Source organism: Martes martes (assembly GCF_963455335.1).
Source record: "Martes martes genome assembly, chromosome: 6".
Classification (NCBI taxonomy): Eukaryota; Metazoa; Chordata; class Mammalia; order Carnivora; family Mustelidae; genus Martes; species Martes martes.
The window spans coordinates 85,130,546-85,150,678 of record NC_137893.1 but is presented as its reverse complement, the minus strand read 5'-3'; the positions used below and the strand labels follow the sequence as shown (position 1 = coordinate 85,150,678).

At 36.9% G+C, this 20,133-nt stretch overlaps 1 protein-coding gene across 2 annotated transcripts in view; it reads right to left on the bottom strand.

Annotated features, from left to right (window-relative positions):
* DNAH8 (dynein axonemal heavy chain 8) overlaps window positions 1-19,799 on the bottom strand; it is a gene marked incomplete at its 3' end in the record, with an annotated part of 317,468 nt that extends 297,669 nt beyond the window's left edge. For both annotated transcript variants that reach the window (XM_080806629.1, XM_080806628.1), the window contains exons 1-3: window positions 19,674-19,799; window positions 8,467-8,656; window positions 7,610-7,773 (exon numbers count right to left, since the gene is read on the bottom strand). In XM_080806629.1, coding sequence (XP_080662755.1) covers window positions 7,610-7,773; window positions 8,467-8,656; window positions 19,674-19,784 — 465 coding nt within the window. In that variant the 5' untranslated portion in view covers window positions 19,785-19,799. The remainder of the gene's footprint in view (window positions 1-7,609; window positions 7,774-8,466; window positions 8,657-19,673) is intronic.
* Window positions 19,800-20,133: the final 334 nt, after the last annotated feature.

The following is a 20,133-nucleotide window of genomic DNA, read 5'->3' as shown; positions in this document are numbered from 1 at the left end:
TTTTTTTAAGATTTTATTTATTTGACAGAGAGAGAGAGTGAGAGATGGAATACAAGCAGGGGAAGTGGGAGAGGGAGAAGCAGGCTTCCCACTGAGCAGGAAGCCTGATGCAGGGCTTTATCCCAGGACCCTGGGGTCATGACCTTATCTGAAGGCAGACACTTAATCACTGAACCACCCAGGTGCCCAAAAGGGAATTTAACATGACAAATAGTATCTACCAAAAATCTACAGCAAACTCATACTTAAAAATGAAAGTTTATAAAATATCACTTTAAAACCAAGCAAGACAAGTTTGCCACTAATACCGCCCACTTCTATTCAACCTGTTAATGAAGGTCTCCAAACAAGATAAGTAGAGTTAACAAAAAGCATAAGAATTGGAAATGAAAAAATGAAAATGACATAATCAAAGATGATATGGTTGGTTACATTTTTAAAATTCAAAAATATCTAAAGATAAACTTTTACACTTAGTAAAAGTGAATAATTCAGTAAGATTACTGCATGTATACATGTATACATAAATATCAGTAGCATTTCTCTACAAGCCATCTAGCAATCCAAAAATGTAATTTCTAAAAAAAGAGCATTTGTTATAATAAATAACAAAATGATAAGATATCTAAAGATTAGCAAAGGATGTACAATATAAATAAAATTAGAAAACGTACTTTCAACATACAAAAGAAAACCCAAATAAGTGGAGAGATACCATGTTCACGGATGAAAAAATTCAACCATATAAAGATGACAATTTTCTTTAAATTAATGTATATATTCAACAAAAACTAATCAAAATCTCAATAGGGTTTTTGTGATACTTGACAAACTAATCTTAAAATTAATTTGGAAAAACAATTAACCAGAAATAATCAATGTAATTTTGAAGAAAAATACAGAAAGGGACTTGCCATGCCAAATATTGAGTTAGTAAAAAACTACAGAAATGAAAGCAATATTATATGAGTGTAAAACCCAAGTACACCAGTGGGACAGACAGTGGATTTTGAAATTTGATATATTACAGAAGTGTTATTAAAAATGTGTTAGGAAAAAAAAAAGTGTTAGGAAGGGTGCCTGGGTGGCTCAGTTGGCTAAGCAACTGCCTTCAGCTTGGGTCATGGTCCTGGAGTCCCAGGATCGAGTCCCACATCGGCCTCAAGCTCATGGGGAGTCTGCTTTTCCCTCTGACCTTCTCCCCTCTCATGCTCTCTCTCTCTCTCTCTCAAATAAATAAATAAAATCTTTTTAAAAATGTGTTAGGAAAAAATGGACTAAAACTATGGAAAGAGCCCAGATGCCCAATGACAGATGAATGGATAAAGAAGATGAGATATATACATATACATATACAATGAAATATTATGAAGCCAATCAAAAAAAAAAAGAAATTTTGCCACTTGCAACAACATAGATAGAACTCAAGGGTATTATGCTAAGCAAAATAAGTCAATCAGAGAGAGACAATTAACATATGATTTCACTCATATGTGGAGACTCTTCTTTTTTTTATTTTTTATTAACATATAATGTATTATTTGTTTCAAGGGTACAGGTTTGTGAATCATCGGTCTTACACAATTCACAGTGCTCACCATAGCACATACCCTCCCCAATGTCCATCACCAGCCACCCCATCCCTTCCACCCCCTTCCTCTCCACCAACCCTCAGTTTGTTTCCTGAGATTAAGAGTCTCTTGTGGTTTGTCTCCCTCTCCAGTTTCGTCTTGTTTCATTTTTCATTTTTTCATTTTTCATTTCCATTTTTCATTTTTTCCTCCCTTCCCCTATGATCCTCAAATTCCTCATATTAGTGAGTGCATATGATAATTATCTTTCTCTGACTGACTTATTTCGCTTAGTATAATACCTTCGAGTTCCATCCATGTCATTGCAAATGGCAAGGTTTCGCGTTTTTTGATGGCTGCATAATATTCCATTGTGTATATATACTACATCTTCTCTATCCATTCATCTGTTGATGGACATCTAGGCTCTTTCCATAGTTTGGCTATAGTGGACATTGCTGCTATAAACATTAGGGTGCACGTGCCCCTTCAGATCACTACATTTGTATCTTTAGGGTAAATACCCAGTAGTGCAATGGCTGGAAGACACTCTTTTTTTTTTTTTTAAAGATTTTATTTAATTTGACAGAAAGAGATCACAGGTAGGCAGAGAGAGAGAAAGGGAAACAGGCTGGCTGCTGAGCAGAGAGCCCGATATGGGACTCGATCCAAGGACCCTGGGATCATGACCTGAGCTGAAAGCAGAGGCTTTAACCCACTGAGCCACCCAGGCTCCTGAGACTCTTTTTTTAAAAAAGATTTATTCATGGGGCACCTGGGTGGCTCAGTGGGTTAAAGCCTCTGCCTTCGCCTCAGGTCATGATCTCAGGGTCCTGGAATCGAGCCCTGCATCGGGCTCTCTGCTCCATGGAGAGCCTGCTTCCTCCTCTCTCTCTGCCTGCCTCTCTGCCTACTTGTGATCTCTGTCAAATAAATAAATAAAATCTTTAAAAAAATAAAAAGATTTATTCATTTGACAGAAAGAGAGAGAGGCAGAGACAATGGGAGAAGCATGCTCCCCACTGAACAAGGAGCCTGATGTGGGGCTCAATCCCAGAACCCTGAGATCACAACCTGAGCTGAAGGCAGACGCATAACTGATTGAGCCACCTAAGCATCCCAAGACACTCTTAATCACAGGAAACAAATTGAGGGTAGCTGGAGGGGAGGGGGAATAAGGATGGAATAACCGAGTGTTGGACATTAAGGAGAGCAAATGATATGATGACCACTGGGTACTATATAAGACTGATTAATCACTGAAGTCTACCTCTAAAGCTAATAGTACACTAAACGTTAATTAATTTAATTTAAATAAATAAATAAATCTTTAGAAAGGAAACAATAGGCTGTTAATTAAACAGCTCAGTTTTGGGACAATTGGCTAACTATATGGAAAAAAAAACAAAATTAATTTCCTACCTTACATACACACACACATACACACACACAAATAATTCCAAATATATTAAAAACCTAAATGTTATAAACAGCATGGCAAAGCTTTTAAAGAAAATATACAAAATGAGGGTAAAATTATAAAGTAAAAGCATGTAACTGAATACCATAATTGTCAGGGAAATGGTTACCACTAGGGGGAAGAAAAGGGAGTTGACACTGGGAAGAGGGGTGCATGGGGATTGTAAGGTATTGGTAATGCTGCTTCTTAACCTGTGCAAAAAGTTACAAGAATGCTCACTTTACAATAATTCATTTCTTTTATTGTATTCATTTCTGTAAGTTTCACTATTTAAAATAAATAAATAACTTAAGAGAATATCTTCATAATACTAAACAAAGGTTTCTTAAGTAAAATACAAAAAAAGCACAAAGTTCCTAGCCACTGGAGGTAACTAAGTTGAAGCTAAATTACAATTTGTAACTAATAAATGTACATTAAAATGTAAAACTTTCACATGACTAAAGACACCATACCAAATGTAGGATACATTGTGGACCAACAAAGGATTAACATCTGGAAAATATTATTTAAACTCCAACATTTCAGTAAATTATCATTGAGCAATCTGAACTAAAGGAACTCAACAAAGGATGTGAACAAGGAACTCAACAAAGAGGAAACCTATATAGTCACTGAATGTGCTCAATCCTCAACAGAAGTCAGAGGAATGAAAAATAAGATACCATTTCACACCCAACATCCTGGCAAAAATTAAAAGTCTAACAATCTCAAGTGTAACAAAAGATCTAAAGAAACGGGAACTCTCATATGCTTCTGTAAAAATAAGTTAATATAACCACTACTTGAAGGGCTTTGTAATATCCAGTAAAGATTTATATACTATTTCTCTCAGCAATTCCACTGAGAAATTCTGGAATATGTGCAAAGGAGATCTGAACAGAAGTATTCATTGAATATGTATTATTGCTTGTAATATCAAAAAAGAAGAAGAAGAAAGAAAAGATAGAAACAACTGTCCTTCTGAGGGAATGGATGAATAAACCTCTTTACCTCCTTAAATAGAGGATATTAGACATGATTTAAATGTGTCCTTAATATATGAAAATTTATATAGCAAACTGACTTCTTTATAGAGGAATATCAGACAGTAATTAAGTGAATGATTTAATTCACCTGAAGCAACATTGATGAAAGAGAATACTAAATGAGAAAAAAATAAACTGTAAAATGATATTTAATGGTGTTATACCATTTGTGTAAAGATTTTAATCACAAATATATATTCTGTATTTATATATATATACATAATTTATTTTTATATATAATTTAAAGCTTATAAGTATGCAAACACAATAAAAGTGTGAAACTTTCAGGGGAATGAAAGAAGACAAAAACATCAGGACAGTGGTAATACAGAGGGAGGGAAAAGGGATGGGTTTTTGTGAAAATAAAACAGATCAGAAGCAAATGTGGCAAACAGTATCTGTTTAATCTCAATAGTCTTTGTTTCGGGAGTCATTGTTATGTTATTTTCTGTACTTTTTATGTTTATAATGTTACATTATTTATTTATTTATCTATTTTTAAGTAGCTTCCACTCCCAACATGGAAACCAACAAGGGGCTTGAATTTGCAACCCTGAGATCAAGATCTGAACTTAGATCAAGAGTTGAACCCTTAACCGACTGAGCCACCCAGGAGTCCCATAACTCGATATAATTTAAATTGTGATGTAATGTTTTAAGAATACAAAGATGTAAAATACATAGTTGATTTTTCAGACCTGTGAAGGTGCTTTCTTTAATTCATGAAATAATTATTTGCTTTTAATTTTAACCATGGTGTATGGAACTCTTTCCTGAACTTATCACAATCTTCCCCATCTCCTTAAATAGAGGATACTAAAGATAGTTTTAAGTTTTCTTAAATGGCTAAAAGTCTATATAGCTTGAATCCCTGAATTAAAGAATGAAAATGGACTTTAAGAATTAACTAAATCAGGGGTGCCTGGGTGACTCAGTGGGTTAAAGCCTCTGCCTTCAGCTCAGGTCATGATCCCAGGGTCCTGGGGTGGAGCCCCACATCGGGCTCTCTGCTCCACGGGGAGACTGCTTCCTCCTTTCTCTCTCTGCCTGCCTCTCTGCCTACTTGTGATCTCTGTCTGTCAAATAAATAAATAAATAATCTTAAAAAAAAAAAAAGAATTAACTAAATCAAACAACTCTTTTGATGTTTAATTCCTGTTACAACATTATTTATAGATAATTATCGGCCTCAAAGTGGATACTTTCAGGAATGCAGCACATTCTAATTTTTTTGTGTGGAGAGGATTCTTTGAGAAAGTTACCCTGATTTCTAAAATTAAAAATCTCTCTCCTTATAGCCATCACATTCTGGTCTTACTTCTGCCATTTAGGGCCATACATTGAGACTTTCAATGACATGAAATCCCATCAAATATTTGAAGATATCATGATACTCTCAACTCCGTTTTTTTCCCCCTAGGTCAAATATCTCCACATATTTTCCTTGAATGATGTTGTTTATATCCTTGGCCTATTTTTTTTCTATATTGCTCATTTCTTAATGATTTATAGAAGTTCTTTATATATTATGGATACTAACTCTTTGTTATATATGCTGATAATATTTTCCCCCAGAATATCATTTATTTTTTAGTTTTTTCCATGATAAATTTTGCCATATGGAAGTTCTTAAATTTTTTCATATAATCAAGTATGTCAGTTTTTTTCCTTTGTGGTTTCTGGGTTTTGCATCTTAAGAACATATTAATATAATCCTGTGTTGTCCTCTGGTTCATTTACAGGTTTTGTTTTATTTTTCACCTTACTTATTTAAGGTTGCATTTGTTCACTCAAAGGATCTTTGAAATTCATTCATGTTGTTGCATTTATCTGTTTTTTAAGTTTAAGCTTTCATACTTATGTCTATAATCCATCTTGATTAATTTTTGTATATGAAAAAAGGTCAAGAACAAGGATTAGGTTTATTTTATTTGTTTGTTTGTTAGTTTGTTTTATTGGTCAAGGTTTACTTTAGATGTCACAGTTCAGATTTTTATTTCGGATTAAAGTTCTTTTCCATTTCCTGCATTGATTCTGCTTAATTGGAGCTATCTATTGCAACTGCCCAGCTTGATTTTCTCATTTCAAGTTGCTAAATCTCAAGTTATTTTCTTTTGCTTGCTCATTTCTATGAAAGAAAATCTGTATTGATTGATCATAACAGTTGGAGAGGATCTCCTCAGCCATTGTGTAGGTCAGACCCTAATTCCCACAATGGGTTACAATTCCCCCTCCCTCCATCGACATAGTAGGTGAGTACAGAAGTCCTGTGGTGCCCAACTACCCACTTCAATTTCCTAGTGACACTTGGAAGAAATTCTGTGGCCAGCACACCATACCCCAGTTGGAGTTTCCAAAGTCCTCCAATGTTTCCATTCCAACTCTACCTCCTTCTTTCTAACATAGCTCTAAGAGAGGTAAAATTGAAAATGCTCTAACTCTGGCTTGGTCAAGATTTTTTTATCTTAGTCTTCACTTCACTGAAGATTTTCTTCTTTACTTCCACTGTCCTGTGTTCATGAATAATAGATCTGTGAGTTGGCTCCTAGTGTCCTCTTTCAGTTTAGAACAATTACATAGTAGCTGATTTGGGACTGTATGTTTAGTGTAGGTGTGTACCTCTCAGAATGTTGACATATGCCCCATTCCTATTGTTGCTTTTCCTACTGCCAGAGAAAAATTTATTTGACCAGGGAGTTGCAGTACTGACATGAATGAGCCTAGTTTGAACCTTTTGGTCAACACAGATAATTCCACTGATCAGGAGCTATTTATTTAATGTCTAGCACTGTGATTACAGTCACTTCCTTGTATCTTCTTCCTTTTGCTTATGAAGAGTATAAGCAATATACAAACTATTGGAAATGAACACCAACTATTCCTAATTACTCATTTCTCCACTCTCAACCCATATTGTTATGGTTCCCTCCTTAAAAGTGAAAAATACTGGGGTGCCTGGGTGGCTCAGTGGGTTAAAGCCTCTGCCTTTGGCTCAGGTCATGATCCCAGAGTACTGGGATCGGGCCCCGCATCGGGCTCTCTGCTCAGCAAGGAGCCTGCTTCCCTCCCCACCTCTCTCTGCCTGCCTCTCTGCCTACTTGTGATCTTTGTCTGTCAAGTAAATAAATAAAATCTTTAAAAAAAAAAAAGTGAAAAATATTTAAAATTGATTTTCAGGAACACTTTGGTGGCTCAGTCATTAAGCGTCCACCTTCAGCTCAGGTCATGACCTCAGGGTCCTGGGATCAAGTCCCACATCTGGCTCCCTGCTCAGTGGGAAGTCTGCTTTTCCCTCTCCCACTCCCCCTGCTTGTCTTCCCTCTCTCGCTGTGTCTCTCTCTGTCAAATAAATAAATAAAATAAAATTGATAGAGAACAATGATTTTGCACTAGATTCAAGAACAGGCTAAGTTTCATAACAGAATCTGCAAGACTCCTCTTCCCTTTACTTTTAGGGACAAAAATGCAATGGCTAGGACACAGATGAGGACTACAACTCATATCTGGTGTAATTACTTGAGTTTGCTCACCTGTTCAATCTGTTTATACCATGTCATCAGCACCTCCTCTAGCTGACGAACAGTTTCTGAATTGCTAGCTGCAGCTGTCACTTCTTCAAATGTGTGCAGTTTGGAAAAATCGATATTGTCTACCTTCTTTAACATAACTGTTCCCTCGATACTTACTCTAGCACCTAGGAGGGAAGAAACAATATTGAGAAGAGGTTTTTAATGTCAATGTGTGGTTTCCAGCTATAATTACTCAAATGTTAAAGATCGAATACGTTATGGAAATATAATACAAACTGATCATTAGATTGTGACCTGATAATTTTTAATAATATTATTTTAATAACATAAAATAATAAAATTATACATTTTTAAAAGAGCTAATAGTGAAGCACTATTTTAAAATGTGGTGAAATTTTTCATTAATAATATAGGAATAGAATCCTCCCACTACAATGGAAGATAAAAAACATATCATACTCCTGCAACGATCCCTGGAAATGAGAGGATCTAGGGATCTGATTTCTTACCTCTAGGTCTCATAATTACTTTGATTAACAATTTCTTTTAAGGCGGAATGTTTTTCCTCTAATGATTACCTTTAATAACATATCTTACAGGAGTGCCTGGGTGGCTCAGTTGGTTAACCACCTGCTTTTGGCTCAGGTCATAATCCCAGAGTCCTGAGATTGAGGCCCATATCCAGCTGCTTGCTCATCAGGGAGTCTACTTCTTCCCTTGTCCCTCCCCCTGTTCATGAGCTTGCATGTGCTGTCTCTCTCTCTCAAATAAATAAATAAAATCTTTTAAAAATAACATATCTTATAGTTAATTTGCTCATTTTTAGCAATTTACTAAGCACTAAATTTTATACTTACCATCTAAAAATGAAAGATATCTGCTGATGGTTTCAGTGAAAATGTGTTTTTCAGATTCTCCTTGCTTGGACTGGTTTAGAGCACCCCAATTATTTGTTGCAAGAATAGCTGGTAGAAATACACTTGACAGCATATTCTTAATCCCATTTAGGATTCCTGTTGATGCATCCAGTACAGTAAATAGCACTTCCTGAAAGGGTAGTGTTCAAAAGTGATTTTATATCCTAATCCCATTAAAGAACTGAAATTCATAACCTATTTCACACTACAACATGCAAAGATAATACTTTTATATACTAATAGGAAAACATAAGTGGTCATGAAAATGAGAGTTCTAAAATCCACAAGTTTATATTCTGTCCCCATTCTAGCCACTCACATATAGGCTGATCAAGGCAACACTTTCCTCAGTGCTTTAGTTTCTACCTAGGGAAGGAGACATGGCCTGGAGCCTATACGATGTGAAGGAAATGAAGCTGAGCTTTCTGCCACAATTGCTTAGTAGAAATGGGACTAAAAAAACTCCAGTAGGATGGGGAAAGAGCAATGATACCAGCCCAGTATTTTAAGTGGAAAAAATGATCAGTTCAATAAATCAAAGGCACAGAAATCAGAAATCCAGTATCTATGAGTATGACATCTAAATTCATACAATTTAAGTGACATGGAAATCCCAAGCCAAGAAATTAAGGTTAAAAAAACTTGCCTGAAGGATTCCCTGGGGAATTCTATAAAACATTCAAAGAAGAACTTATATCTATTCTCCTGAAGCTGTTTCAAAAAATAGAAACAGAAGGAAAACTTCCAGACTCTTTCTATGAAGCCAGCATTACCTGATCCCCAAGCCAGGCAAAGACCCCATCAAAAAGAAGAATTTCAGACCAATATCCCTGATGAATATGGATGCCAAGATTCTTAACAAGATCCTAGCTAAGAGGATCTAATAGTATATTAAAAAGATTATCCACCATGACCAAGTGGGATTTATCCCTAGGATGCAAGGGTGGTTCAATATTCGCAAATCAATCAATGTGATAGAGCAAATCAATAAGAGAAGAGAGAAGAACCTCATGGTCCACTCAATTGATGCAAAAAAAAGCATTTGACAAAATACAGCATCCGTTTCTGATTAAAACTCTTCAAAGTATAGAGATAGAGGGAACATTCCTCAACTTCATAAAATCTATCTATGAAAACCCACAGCAAATATCATTCTCAATGGGGAAAAGCTGACAGCCTTCCCTTTGAGATCAGGAACACGACACAGATGCCCACTCCCACCACTGTTATTCAATATAGTACTAGAAGTCCTAGCAACAGCAATAGACAACAAAAGAAATAAAAGGTATGCAAATTGGCAAGAAATAAGTCAAACTCTCTCCCCTCACAGATGACATGATACTTTATATGGAAAAACCAAAAGACTCCACCCCCAAACTACTAGAACTCATACAGCAATTCAGTAATGTGACAGGATATAAAATCAATGTACAGAAATTAGTTGCTTTCTTACACACTAACAATGAAAATATAGAAAGGGAGGGGTGCCTGGTTGGCTCAGTAGTTTAAAGCCTCTGCCTTCGGCTCAGGTCATGATCCCAGGGTCCTGGGGTCGAGCCCTGCATCAGGCTCTCTGCTCAGCAGGGAGCCTGCTTCCTCCTCTCTCTGCCTGCTTCTCTGCCTACTTGTGATCTCTGTCTGTCAAATAAATAAATAAAATCTTTAAAAAAAGAAAAGAAAATATAGAAAGGGAAATTAGAGAATCGATTCCATTTACTATAGCACCAAGAACCAAAAGATACCTTGGAATAAACCTAACCAAAGAGGTAAAGGATCTGTACTCAAGGAACTACAGAACATTCATTAAAGAAATTGAAAAAGACACAGAAAGATGGAAAAGCATTCTATGCTCATGGATCAGAAGAATAAACATTGTTAAAATGTCTATACTGCCCAGAGCAATCTACACTTTCAATACCATCCCAATCAAAATTCCACTGGTATTTTTCAAAGTGCTGGAACAAACAATTCTAAAATTTGAATGGAAGCAGAAAATATTCCAAATTGCTGAGGAAATGTTGAAAAAGAAAAACAAAGCTGGGGGCATCACGTTGCCTGATTTCAAGCTTTACTACAAAGATGTGATCACCAAGACAGCATGATACTGGCATAAAAACAGACACATAGACCAGTGGAACAGAGTGGAGAGCCCAGATATGGACCCCCAACTCTGTGGTCAAATAATCTTCAACAAAGCAGGAAAAAATATACGGTGGAAAAAAGACAGTCTCTTCAATAAATGGTGCTGGGAAAATTGGACAGCTATGTGTAGAAGAATGAAACTGAACCATTCTCTTACACCATACACAAAGATAAACTTGAAATGGATAAAAAACCTCAACATGAGGTAGGAATCTATCAAAATCCTAGAGGAGAACATAGGCAGTAATCTAGGAGAGCATAGGCAGTAATCTCTTCGACATCGGCCACAGCAATTTCTTTCAAGACATGTCTCCAAAGGCAAAAGAAACAAAAGAGCAAATGAACTTTTGGGGCTTTATCAAGATAAAATGCTTCTGCACAGCAAAGGAAACAGTCAACAAAACAAAGAGGCAACCCACAGAATGGGAAAAGATATTCGCAAATGACACTACAGACAGAGGACTGATATCCAATATCTATAAAGAACTCCTCAAACTCAACACCCATAAAACAGATAATCACATCAAAAATGGGCAGAAGACATGAACAGACACTTCTCCAAAGAAGACACACAAATAGCTATCAGACACATGAGAAAATGATCATCATCACTAGCCATCAGGGAAATTCAAATCAAAACAACATTGAGAGGGCACCTGGATGGCACAATTGGTTAAGCAACTGCCTTCAGTTTAGGTCATGATCCCAGAGTCCCGGGATCAAGCCCTGCATCAGGCTCCCAGCTCTGTGGGGAGTCTGCTTCTCCCTCTGACCTTCTCCCATCTCATGTTCTCTCTTTCTCTCTCTCTCCCAAATAAATAAATAAAATCTTTGGGGGGGGGGGGGAAACCACATTGCAATACCACCTTACACCAGTTAGAATGACCAAAATTAGCAAGACAAGAAAAAACAAGTGTTGGAAAGGATGTGGAGAAAGGGGAACCCTTTTACACTGTTGGTGAGAATGCAAGTTGGTGCGGCCACTTTGGAAACAGTGTGGAGATTCCTTAAAAAATTAAAAATAGAGCTACCCTATGACCCTGCAATTGCACTACTGGGTATTTACCCCAAAGATTTGGATGCAGTGAAAAGAAGGGCTGTATGTACCCCAATGTTCATAGCAGCAATGGCCACAATCGCCAAACTGTGGAAAGAGCCAAGATGCCCTTCAACAGACGAATGGATAAAGATATGGTTCATATATACAATGGAATATTATGCCTCCGTCAGAAAGAATGAATACCCAACTTTTGTATCAACGTGGACGGGACTGGAAGAGATTATGATAAGTGAAATAAGTCAAGCAGAGAGAGTCAATTATATAGTTTCACTTACTTGTGGAGCATAAGGAATAACATGAAGGACATTAGGAGAAGGAAGGGAAAAGTGAATTGGGGAAAATCGGAGGGGGAGACAATCCATGAGTCTGTGGATTCTGAGAAAGATGGGAGGGGGGTGGGGTATGGGTGAGCCTGGTGGTGGGTATTAAGGAGGGCGCATATTGCAGAAGTACTGGGTGTGGTGCATAAACAATGAATCTTGGAACACTGAAAAAAATTAAATTAAATTAAAAAAAAAAAAAAACTTGCCCAAAGCCACAAAAAATTTTTTTCAACTGTGAGTACATTTAAGTCACAGAAGAATACAACAGCTACTAGTCCAGTTTGATGCTATTGATTTGATTTGTGCTAAGGTGTCCCAGTCTTTCTCACGATTACATCTGCACCATTAGGAAAATGTCAGCACAGTAAAAAGGACAAATTTCTTAGTATTATAATAAAAATACATTTTGACCTTGTAGATTCCATGGAAGAGTCTTGGGGACCATTCTGAGGCTCACTGGTATATTGTATGTTCAACCATGATTGTATTTACACAGTTATAATGATATAAACAAACATCTAGCTAAGCAAAATAGAATATAACTACATTGGAAGAATGAAGGGATAGAACAGGGCAGGAGGAGAAGAGGATAAAAAAGAGCTAAACCCTCATCTTCCATAGGGAAGAGTCAATAGATAATGTCTAACCTGGCAAAGGAGCAGTTAGAGCCTATTACTTGGAGATATGGAGGCAAATGAAAGAATCTGCTGAGAGTTAAAGTTTGTTTCTAGAGAGTGAGATAGAAGGCAGTTCTTATAACAAGACTTCCAGAATTTCTTCCTTTTTTAAAAACTGCATACAACTGTGACAAAATACAAACTAAATGATAAAAAAAGAACGGGTTGTCACAGACAAGCTGAAGGGAGAATTCATGAAATGGAAGTACACTGAGGAAACAAATCCACATGTTTGCAGACATCATGGCAAAACAGTTTCAAAGACAAAGGACAAAAACAAAGAAAAGACAGATCACTAATGAAGTACACTTCCAGAAGAATTTTCATCAGCCACCAGAGATATCAGATTGAAATAGCTACAAGGAGTTAGAGGGAAATAACTCCCAGGCTAGAATCCAAAACCAAGCTAAACAACCTCTCTTAAAGCAATCTTTTGGCATAAACAGAAAAGGAGAAAAATTAGGTTGGATTTCAGTTACCTTTCCTGTTGTAAAAAAGAAGACTTTTATTTATTAAGACTCTTTAAAATAATAGAGAACTAGTATTTGTTGAGGGACTACTATGTTAGGCAACGTAAGAACTTGCTGATATTATCATTTAGTCTCACCAAAATGCTTTAAGGTGGGTATGACCATTCCCAATTTAAGAATGTAAAAACCAACATTAGGGGAATCTGGGAAGGGCATATAGGATATCTGTGTATTATCTTCTAACTTTCTGTTAATCTAAAATTATTCTAAATAAAAAGTGAAAAACAACCTTAAAAAACAAAGAATGTAAAACCCTAAGTCACAGAATAGAAAAGCAACCTATCAAGGAACATTCCACTCATCAGTGGTGAGGCTAGGAGGCAAATTTGGGTCTATCTGAATAAAACTGCTGTTTTTCCCAATTCAACAAGCTGCCTTTCTGGGACTAAGTAAGCAATGTCTAGGTCGATTCTCTCTTCTTTCTGAAACTGTCAAAGAGTTAAAATATTAAGTAAAGAAGAGGCTAAATAAAGTAACTTATACTCAAAATTGTGTGAACAGCATTAAATTCACTCCCAGTGAATGGAAAGATGGAAATTATTTGCACACCATCTAGAAGAAATGGAATTTTCATGAATTTTAAAAGCAGTATCTAAGTGATAAATATCACTGAGCTCTATTATAGTAATTTCTCAGTTTCTTTGAATACTTGAATACATTATTTTTCTTGGAACTCAATTCAGTCCTATGTGTAGAAAGGAGAGAAAGTAAAGCAAAAGTATGAATATGATGATACGTTCAATGTTTATAGGCTGGGGATGTCAATACATGGCAGATAGAATGGCCCTTATTTTTGTCTCTTAACAAGAACCAGGAATTTGGTTTTTACCCATGGACAAAAATGGCATTATGGGAGCTTTGGCATTCAGCACCATCTGCCAAGGAACTCAGGAGGAGTCTCACCTACCATGCATCAGGGAACAGGCATACAGACCTCAGTCCTGGTGTGGAAACTGCAGTGTCCATGTACCAACTCCAACCCATCTCAGACACTGTCTAGGGGCCCCTAGAAAGCACTCTTAATCACTCACAGACAGGAGAGCCTTCATGGAAGTCCAGATTTCCAGAAAAGAAGTTCCAGCACACAGCTGGAGCGGAAAAAAAATATGAGTTTGGGTGCACTGGATAAGGTAAGAGGAGCAGCTTGACTTTATGCGTATTACCCCTCCCCCAAGGCAGCATAGTTTAGGACCAAGAGAGATCTTCTCAGCCTTCAATTTCTCTTGCAGGGGAAAGTAAGAGCATGTAAGTGAGCACCCAACTTCACCAGCTATGTAGGATGCTGCCAGAGAGGTTCATTTCTCTCCCACCCTATCCAGAGTACTGAATCATGAGCTGCATGGCTGGGAGCAGGGGGCAGAAAGAAGCAGAGAGAGTAGCAGAAAAGAGTCTTGGAAGACATTATAGGGAAGCAGACGACCTGTATCACAGAGTTCATCAAAAAGCCCACTCTGAGAGAGCATGGTCACTGGGAACATCTGACTCATGGAATCCCCCAACTGGCCCTGGGCACCCCCAGCTCTCAGCATGCCTCAGCCACACATGCCCCCCTGCCCTGTGGCTGGCTTCTTGTGCATGCTCCTGATGGCAATAGGAAGAGCAAGCTTTGGCAGATGGCTAGTGAATGCACGAAGAAAGCCAGCCCAAATCTGTTGGCCAGGGGGAGATCACAAACTTGAGCTTTCACATCACCTTTGGGAAAATGAAAGGGATGCTGTCAGCTTGGTACACTGCAGGATTGAGAGAAGGCATACAGACTCAAGAATTCAGCCACAAAAAGGAGAAAAATTGTAGAGCACGTTTATCTATAGAAGGTCTAAGGGAGCCTTAGGATCACCTTAGGGAAGGTATTTCTCTACTAAAGACAATAAAACTGGCAGAGGTAACTATTACCTCAAATGCAAAGACAGCAGTTCAAAACTCTAAGGAACATGAAAAATAAAGGAAATGATATCACCAAAGGATCATAATTAAATTTCTAGTAACCAACCTCAAAGACATGAAAATTTGCAATTTACCTGAAAAAGAATTCAACATGGCTATTTTAAGGGAAATCAATGGGTACAAGAAAACACAGAAAGATAATTCAATGAAATGAAAAACAATACATGAGCAAAATGAGAAGTTTAACAGAGTTAGAAATCATGGAAAAAGAACCAAACAGAAATTATGGAGCTGAGGAATACGAAGAAATGAAAAATGCAATAGTGATCATCAACAACAGAATGGATCTAAGCAGAAGAAAGAATCTGTGAGAAAGAAGACAGGAACTTTGAGTTTATCCTGTCAGAGCACAACAAAGGATAAAGAGAGACAGAAACCTTAACCTATGTGAACTATGGGGTGTCATCGAAAGCACCAATTTGCGAATTATTGGAGTTCCAGCAAGAGAAGAGAGGCAGAAGAGGGCAAAAAGCTTTTTTAAAGAAATGGTGACTGAAAACTGCTCAAATCTTGGGGAAGATTTTGATATCCAAGTTCATGAAGCTCATACGTCACCAAAAAAAATCAACTGAAATAGATCCTTTCCAAGACATGATAATAAAACTGTCAAAGCTGATGAATATCCAACTTTTGTATCAACATGGACAGGACTGAAGGAGATTATGCTCAGTGAAATAAGTCAAGCAGAGAGAGTCAATTATCATACGGTTTTAGTTACTTGTGGAGCATAAGGAATAACATGGAGGACACTAGGAGAAGGAAAATGAATTGGGGGAAATCGGAGGGGAAGGTGAACCATGAGAGACTGTGGACTCTAAGAAACAAACTGAGGGTTTTGGAAGGGAGAATGGTGAGGGGTTGGGTGAGCCTGGTGGTGGGTACAAAGGAGGGCACATATTGCATGGAGCACTGGGTATGGTGCATTAACAATGAATCTTAGAACACTGAAAAAAGTAAATAAATTGTTTTTAAAAACCTGGAAGACAGAGAGAAAATCTGGAAAGTAGTAAGAGAAAAGAAGCTTGTGACTTACAAGAGAAGTCAATAAAATTACCATTTCTTTTTTTTTTAAGATTTTTTATTTATTTATTTGACAGACAGAGATCACAAGTGGGCAGAGAGGCAGTCAGAGAGAGAGGAGAAAGCAGGCTCTCCACGGAGCAGAGAGCCTGATGCGGGGCTCGATCCCAGGACCCTGGGATCATGACCTGAGCCAAAGGCAGAGGCTTTAACCCACTGAGCCACCCAGGGGCCCCATACCAACAGATAGCAGAAACCTGAAAGGCCAAGAATGTGTAGAATGATATATTCAAAGTGCTAAAAGAAAAAAAATGCCAACCGAGAACACTTTATCTAGCAAATTACCCTACATCAATGAAGGAGAGGTAAAGATTTTCCTGGACAAACAAAAGCTGAAATAATTCATTAGGAGTAGACCTGCCTTACAAGAAATGCTGAAAGGAGTTCTTCAAGCCAAAATGAAAGAACAGGGCACCTGAGTGGCTCAGTGGGTTAAGCCTCTGCCTTCGGCTCAGGTCATGATCTCAGGGTCCTGAGATTGAGACCCACGCTGGGCTCTCTGCTCAGTGGGGAGCCTGCTTCCCCCCCTTCTCTGCCTACCTCTCTGCCTACTTGTGATCTCTGTCAAATAAATATATAAAATCTTTTAAAAAAACAAAAAACAAAAAACAGAGAGGACACTAATTACTGACTTGAACACATATGAAAATATACAATACACTAAAAAAGGTAAGTATGCAGTCAAATTCAGAATACTCAAATACTGTAATATGGGTGGTACTAACCACATAGCTCTAGTATAAAAGTTCAAGAACGAGAATGATAAATAACCATAGCTACAAAATTTGTTAAAGAATACACAATATAAAAAGAGACACATTGTGACATCAAAAATATAAAAAGGAAGAGCAAAAGGTAGAGTTTTGTATGCAATTAAAGTTATTTGTTATCAGCATAAAATAAATTGTTATATCTATAATGTTTTATGTAAGCTTCTTGGTAATAACAAAGCAAAAATCTAGGGTAGATTCACAAAGATTAAAAAGGAAGGGAATGGAGCACACCACGTGGAAAAACACCAATTTACAAAGGTAAGTAGAAACAGAGGAAAAAGAAAAAATAGAAGTACAGAACAACCAGAGAGCAATCAATAACACAGCATTAGTAAGTCCTTACATCGCAATAATTACTCTAAATGCAAATGGATGGAAATCAGCAATCAAAAGGCACAGGATGGCTGGATGGATTCAAAAAGCAAGACCCAACAATTTGCTGCTTACAAGAGACTGACTCACTGCAGCCTTAACGATACACATAGGCTCAAAGTGAAAAGAGAAATATTCCATTATAATAATATAATATAATATATCTCTGAAACCAAAAGGAAGTGGAGGTAGTCATACTTATATCAGACCAAATGCGCTTTAAGCCAAAACAGTAACAAGACAAAAAGAAGGTTATTATACGGTGATACAGAAGTCACTTTATCAAAAAGACAAGGCAATCATAAATCTATAGCACCTAACAACAGAGCACACCTAAATTTATTAAACAAATATTAAAAGATCTGAAGGCAGAAACAGACAACACAACTTTCAACAGTAGATAGTCCATCCAGACAAAAAATAAAGAAGGAAATGTTGCACTGGAACTGTAATTTAGACCAAATGGACCTAGTAGTCATGTACAGAATATTCCACCCAAGAGTAGAATATATACTCTTCCCAAATGCACACAGAACATTTCCAGGAAAGATCCTATTGTGGGTCACAAAACAGCAGATTTAAGATGACTGAAATCATACCAAATATTTTTTTTACCATCACAATGATATGAAACTAGAAATCAGTAATAGAACAAAAGCTAGAAATTTCACAAATATGTGAAAATTAACACACTCCTGCAAAAACGATGGGTCAAAGAAGAAGTCTAAAGGGAAATAAAAAATATCTTGAAACAAATAAAATGGAAACAGAACATACCAAAACCTATAGGATTTGGGATGCAGCAAAAGCCATTCTAAGAGGGAAGTTTATAGCAATAAATGCCTATGGTAAGAAAAAAGAAAGATTAAACAACACAACTTTACATCTCAAGGAACTTGAAAAAGAAGGACAAACTAAACCCACAGTTAGCAGAAAAAAGGAAATAACAAAGAGCAGAAATAAATGAAATAGAAACCAGAAAAACAATAGAATGACCATCTATATGAACTGAGGATATAGGAAAAATAGAAAATTTGTACAACTAAATAGCAAACAAGCAAACAATCCAATTAAAATATGAGCAGAGGAACTGAACAGACATTTTTCTAAAGAGTCATACAAATATCTAACAGGAACAAGAAAAGATGCCCAACATCAGTAATGATTAGGGAAATGAAAATCAAAACCACAATGAGATATCACCTCATACCCATTAGAATGCCTAAATTCTAAAAGACAAGATGATAGGGAGGGATGCCTGGCTAGCTCAGTCAGGGGAGTATGTGACTCTCGACATCAGCGTAATGAGTTTGAGCTCCACACTGGGTGTAGAGACTACTTATATGATAAACTTTAAAAAAAAAAAAAAAGACAAGAGATAAATGTTGGTGAGAATATGGAGAAAAGGGCACCCTAGTGCACTCTTGGTGGGGATGTCAATTGATGCAGGCACTATGGAAAACAGTATGGAGGTTCCTCAAAAAATTCAAAATAGAACACCATTTAATCCAGCAATCCCACTTTTGGATCTATATCCAGAAGAAATGAAATCAGGATCTTGAAGGGGTATCTTCACTTCCATATTCACTGCAGCATTATTCACAATAGCCAAGATATAGAAACAACCTAAGTGTCCATCTATGGATAAATAGATAAAGTATATATACAGGATATATATGATATATACAGGATAAAGTATATATACAGGATAGAATATTATTCCACCACAAGAAGAAAGGGAATCCTGCCTTTGAGGCAACATGGGTGGACGTTGAGGACATTATGCCAAGTGAGATAAGTCCGACAGAAAAAGACAAATACTGTATGGTCTCACTTACATGTGGAATCAAAAAAAGCTGACCCCATGGAAACAGGGGGTAGAATGTTGATTACCAAGGGCTGTGGAGTAGGGGAAATCAGGAGATGTTTGTCAAAGCATACAAACTGTAAGTTACAAAATGAATAACTTTTGGGGATCTAACGTACAGGATGGTGATTATAACTAATAACAATATATATACTCAAATGTTGCTAAGACAGGTCACTTTAAATGTCATTACCAAAAACAAACCAAAAAAAAGGTAATTAGGTGAGATGATGGACTATTAACTGATGTTACAGTGGTAATCAGTTCACAAAATATCAGTGTATTAAGTCAACATGTTACATACAGCTTAAACTTGTTAGGTGCATCAGTTAAGCTGGAAAAAACACTTAACTATGTATTTGAAAAAATGCAAACATACCTCATGAATATTTTTAATATTTATAGCAATATCACTGTGACAGCGAACAAAAAAGATACATAATCCTTTTAGTTTCTCCGGGGCTGCGTTGTCTATATACAATCTCATCATTTTGGCCCCTTTGGTTGCTCCGGCAATAGTTCGACCACACTCTGAAAACGAAAGTCAAGAGTGTAGTGCGTCATCACAGAACGGATCAACTGTGGTAAATGATTATGGGTGTCACAGCATTGTCTCTTGCTTCACTTTACTGTAAGGAATTTTTTATATGATTGTAATAATTTTTTTGTGGGTTTTTTTTTTTTTTTTTTTTTTTTTGTCTACAAAAAGACATCACTAATTGGAATACTTGAAGTGTGGCATCCTCAGCTTTCTTTCCCCGAGGTCTGTGCTTTTGCTCCTTTTGGCCTCGCCTCAGGCAGGGTCTTCACACAGACTGTTCTAACCCATCTCCAACCCT